This window comes from Nipponia nippon, unplaced genomic scaffold (genome assembly GCF_047370975.1).
Source record: "Nipponia nippon isolate SJK-2023a ecotype South Korea unplaced genomic scaffold, ASM4737097v1 scaffold_3, whole genome shotgun sequence".
Taxonomy (NCBI): Eukaryota; Metazoa; Chordata; class Aves; order Pelecaniformes; family Threskiornithidae; genus Nipponia; species Nipponia nippon.
The window spans coordinates 51,668,536-51,673,210 of NW_028262347.1; the positions used below are offsets into that span (position 1 = coordinate 51,668,536).

A 4,675-nucleotide genomic window follows, 5' to 3' on the forward strand; every position below is an offset into this window, starting at 1 on the left:
GAAGGGAAGGGAAGGGAAGGGAAGGGAAGGGAAGGGAAGGGAAGGGAAGGGAAGGGAAGGGCCCCTCGCCCCAGGCGCCCGGCAGCGGCGGCGCAGCGCTGGCCCCGCCCCGGAGAGCGCGCGGCGCCAACGATTGGTTGGGAAAGGAGGGAGGCCGGCCAGGCCGGCCAATGAGAGAGGCCCGCGGCGCCGCCGACCCAATGGGCAGCCCCGGTTTTCGCTTCGCGCGTGGGGGCGCCTCAGCCTATTGAAAGTGCGGCGCGGCGGTGAGGGGTCAGAGGTGAGAGCGGCGCCCCCGGAAGTGGAAGCCGGAGCGGCGCTGCCTCCCATTCTCTCGCAGCCCGCGGCGCGCACGAGGGCTTCCCGCCTGGAACGGTGTTTCTCGGGCCGCTGCCGCGCGCCGCGTCGCCATGGTGAGGGCGGTGCCCGCGCCGCGCGCGGGAAGGGGGCGGGCGGGGCGGGGTGGGTGGGGGGAGTGGGGCGCGCGCTGGCAGCGGGAGCCGCGGCCGTTAACGGTCCCGGGGCGGCGGGGAGGGGCGGCGCGGCGGGGCGGGGCGGGGCGGTGCTGAGCGGCGCTGACCGGGCGCTCTCCCCGGCAGAGCCTGCCCCTCAACCCCAAGCCCTTCCTGAACGGGCTGACGGGGAAGCCGGTGATGGTGAAGCTGAAGTGGGGGATGGAGTACAAGGGCTACCTCGTCTCCGTCGACGGCTACATGAACATGCAGGTGAGGGCCGGCGGCGGCGGGAGGGGCTCGGGGCCCCCGCTGAGGTGCCCCGGGCGGGGGTGGCGGCAAAGCGGGGCGCTTCTAAAGGGTCGGCGATGGGCGCTGTGCCGGGGGGGAGCGGGGCGAAACCGCCGTGCGGAGCCGCTTGTGTGGTAACCCTTCTGAGCTGTGCTGGTTTTCTTCTCAAGCTTGCGAACACAGAGGAGTACATAGACGGTGCGTTGTCTGGACACCTGGGTGAAGTTTTGATAAGGTAAATAGGATATTTATGGCAGAGGCAGGGTTTCTTTAAACCTTCTCGTCGCTTGCGTTAAAACTTGTATTGCTAGGTGCCCTGTTTCTTGTCTAACTAAGATGCAAAGTGTTAATGTAACTCTTACGTGAAGGCTATAAGATCCCTTCTGAGGGGCGGAAAAATGAATTTTGAAATACTTGGAAAGAAGTATTTACGATCCCTATTTCAGGTAACTAAATACCTTAGTTTTCCACGTTATTGTAGAGCTATTAATCCCTTGGCATTAGTAGAGTATGTTAGTGTATGGCTACTGAAAACATTTTGCATGCTTGGACATTTATACTTGACCACAACTGTTAACCTAAGAGTAAAAACTTCTTGTACAGCATTGCCAACCAGTTACTGCTTTTCTAAACTTGGGGGTTTTGCAGTTGTTATGAACTTTGTGGAAAGCTGTACGAGGTCAACAGCAGTGATTTGTTACGCAGAATTTGGCTGTTGCCAGGCTACGCTCAAGCAGGCAAATACTTAAAGCAGCGTATATAAGGTGTGGAAAATTAAAGCACTTACAGTTAAGAGAAATTTTTGTTTATATTTGCAGGTGCAATAATGTTTTGTACATCAGAGGTGTGGAAGAAGAGGAAGAAGATGGAGAAATGAGAGAATAGCTGTTTTGTATATCTGGAAATAAACTTTCTTTTTTTTTTTTTCTTTTTCCATAATTTTGTAAGAATGTGTTTACTTTTTTTTCCGTTGTATTTTAATATGGGGGAAGTTAACTCTTAAAAAGGTCTCTAATCTTTTATTGGCATCCAAAAAACTAATGCTGGAGGAATAAGCAATTACTTCAATTTAAAACTGAAAATATTAGAATGAAAAGTGAACACTTGAAAACAAACAAACAAGCAACTCCCCCCCCAACTTTTACGTATTACTGGTGTCAACAAATGCCATTACTGTCAAGGGAAATATCTGAATTTAGATGATTCCTGCAATAAATTAAATCTTCAAAGTTGTGTACTCCAAAAGAAAACAGAGGGTTCATTCCTGTATCGGCTCAGTTTAGCATCGGTGTCAGTACGCTGCTGCCGGGAAGTCACCCTGAATGCAGACTGGCGTGCAATGGAAGGTGGAGAACTTCCCATCGTGTGTCTGTGACTTTGCTGCTGCTGTCCTTCCAAGCTGAATCGCTGAGTAGATCACGGGAGCTGCCGGGACAGCCTTTTCTCTAATGACGATAATTCGGGCTGTAGCATGAGCAAGGGAAATCTTTCCAAAAATAGCCTGATGTGCCTACTGCGGGGTGCTGCTGATCTGGTAACGGTTCCTTCAGCTCTGAGTGGGTTAACGGAGAGAGCGCAGCTATAATGCTTTGTAGCCTGATTTCAGTAGAAACTTAAGTTTCACCTCTAAGTGAAAAGCTGTAAGTCATCTTCAGTATTTGCAGGAGCCTCATATGTAGCTGTCTTCTCTGCGTGAGCGGCTGAAGGCTGTGAGCAAAATACCAGCTATCTTCCCATCTGAAACACAGGAAAATACGGCAGTCTGCATAGTTTACGGTATGTACGTAGTTACTATTTAAATACAGTCTTTAAACCTGTTTATAAACTATTTGGAAACAGTTGTGGAGGCTTCACTGCAGGTGAGATGTGGAGATGTGGAGACCCCAGCGTCTCTAAGAAGTTCTGCTGCTTTGGGTCAGGAAGCTTGAGGGGGGTGGCTGTACCACCATTATTAAGGACGGACAAATTTGTACCGACTTTGTAGCTCGTACCCATGCAAACAGAAGCCTGGCCACTATAAATGTCCATAGACTTCAGTGGCATTAATAGGGCGAAGACAACGCACTGCAAAATAGGAGTGTGCTTTCCCAGTCTCTCTCATACAAAGACAGTCTTTATTACCGGAATGTTACAGTTTTGGCAGGAACGCAATATCCGTGGTTTCAAACGTTAAGAGTAAGCACCGGGATTAACTGAATGTCCCTTACCTATCGGCGCTGCTTAATGCAAGGCCCTGGCTCTGCCAGTCTGGGAGGCTCTGACAGAGCCCAGCATCGCTGCCTGTAGGAGGCGGTTTGGAGGAAGCGTTATCCCTGTTTTATGCACGAGGAAAAGAGAATTCCTCCTTTATCCCTCTGTGATCTCAAGAGTGGAGCTTCAGAGAAGATAAAAATTCCTTTGGTCCTGCTTTAGATGTGGCCATAGTGGGGAAAAGGGAGAGGAAGGGACCCTTTTCTGCTCTCTGCAGACTCCGGCCCCCTCCCTGACAGGGTTCGTGCAGGCACCTTGCACTGAAGCCTGAGATGATACGGAAAAAAGTTTTTATGGAAGCCTTCAACATGCCACGGGTCGCGTCGTTAGCTTGCTTGGTTTGCGTACGGAGAGGAGACGGCAAGCTAATTAGGGAATAAAGCCAGCATTACGGCTGGCTTCCCATCTTGGGTTTAAACACCTCCATGAAGCGCCGGGTATCGGCTTTTAGTAAACCACGCAAAGCAGAGGGTGACCGGGTCCTGCCATCGGTGTCCTGGAGGCACCACGGAGAGCTCGGTGCCAGCCCCGACGCCGTGCATCACCACCAGCAGCGGTTCGGTGCAAAGGCTTCTGGAATAAGGGATCAACACGAAGGACGCCTATAAACTCAATCTCATACCTCAGCATATTCACAAATGAGTTTATCTTTCAGGTTGAACGCCATTATTTGTCAACTATAGAAAACCATCAGCGTTTTGCGCCATTTAAAGTGAAAGTCTCAGAGACAAGTCAGTCATGAGTGTAATTCCACACCAGTAAATGACCCCGCGGAAATCCCTGCATGCAGATCTCGGCTCTGCTACCTGGCTGCCCAATGCGGTAGAACCCTCTGAGCGCTCTGGCTTTCATTCATTTGCTTTCATACTAAAATTCTACGTTTCTTCAGTCTGTAGTAGCTGTAGTGTACAGATAGGAAGAAAAATGATAGTTTATCACAAAGTCTAGCAGTCCCTTTAAAGGTGAATATGGTTCCAAATTTTTTTTCACCATCCCCTGAAGGACAAACAGTGGAAAGAAAAATCTGTGTGGGCTGTTGTGTTTCTGAAAGGCCCAGTAAAATCAGTAGCTTTCTGCAGAGGGACAGCATTCTACACAAAGACCTTGGCCTTAAAACCCGTATCTAGATGAAAAAAGTCAAAATTCTACAAAAATCTACGCTAAGATGAATAATACAAAAGGAAAGACAAGCGGACTTACATTTTGCAAAAGCAAGAGCCCAGTCAGAACGGAGAAAACAAATACATTTTTCTCCTGTAAGCTGTCTCCCTCTGTCAAAGACCGAGATCCCTGCTTTACAGTCTTGAGTCTTTACTTTCAATGAAGGTGTGCTCCTTTCACGTAGCTTCAAATTCTTTTGAGATTTTTTTTGTTATGCATCTACAGTTGTTTTTTTTTTATAGGTACATTCATTAGACTTTGAATGCAGAAAGATGCTTTTATTTTTGCATAGCACCAGGCATCAGATGCAGTGACTGAATAATCCCATGGCGTATAACTTCGTAACTAATCTTAGTTCTTATGCCCACACGCTGCAGAGATGCGTGCCTGTGTTTATCTTTGCTACCATGAAGTGTTCCATTCGTTTCAGTTGGAGAACCCACGCAGGTCAAGTTAGATAAAGGCTTAATTCAGATTTTGGTCCTAAATGGTGTGAAAAGAGTTGCAATACAGATGAAGGC

General features: G+C 49.1%; 1 protein-coding gene across 1 annotated transcript; it reads left to right on the forward strand.

Annotated features, from left to right (window-relative positions):
• Positions 1–273: 273 nt before the first annotated feature.
• On the forward strand, positions 274–1,682 carry SNRPF (small nuclear ribonucleoprotein polypeptide F). The gene is made up of 4 exons (XM_087765877.1): positions 274–413; positions 600–725; positions 914–978; positions 1,562–1,682. The coding sequence occupies exons 1-4, from the start codon at positions 411–413 to the stop codon at positions 1,626–1,628; spliced, it is 261 nt and encodes an 86-aa protein (XP_087622003.1). The 5' UTR covers positions 274–410; the 3' UTR covers positions 1,629–1,682.
• Positions 1,683–4,675: the final 2,993 nt, after the last annotated feature.

Coding starts and splice junctions, on each gene's coding strand:
- SNRPF (XM_087765877.1), top strand. Junction 726..913: donor ACGGCTACATGAACATGCAG/GTGAGGGCCGGC, acceptor TTTCTTCTCAAG/CTTGCGAACACAGAGGAGTA. Junction 979..1,561: donor CTGGGTGAAGTTTTGATAAG/GTAAATAGGATA, acceptor TTATATTTGCAG/GTGCAATAATGTTTTGTACA.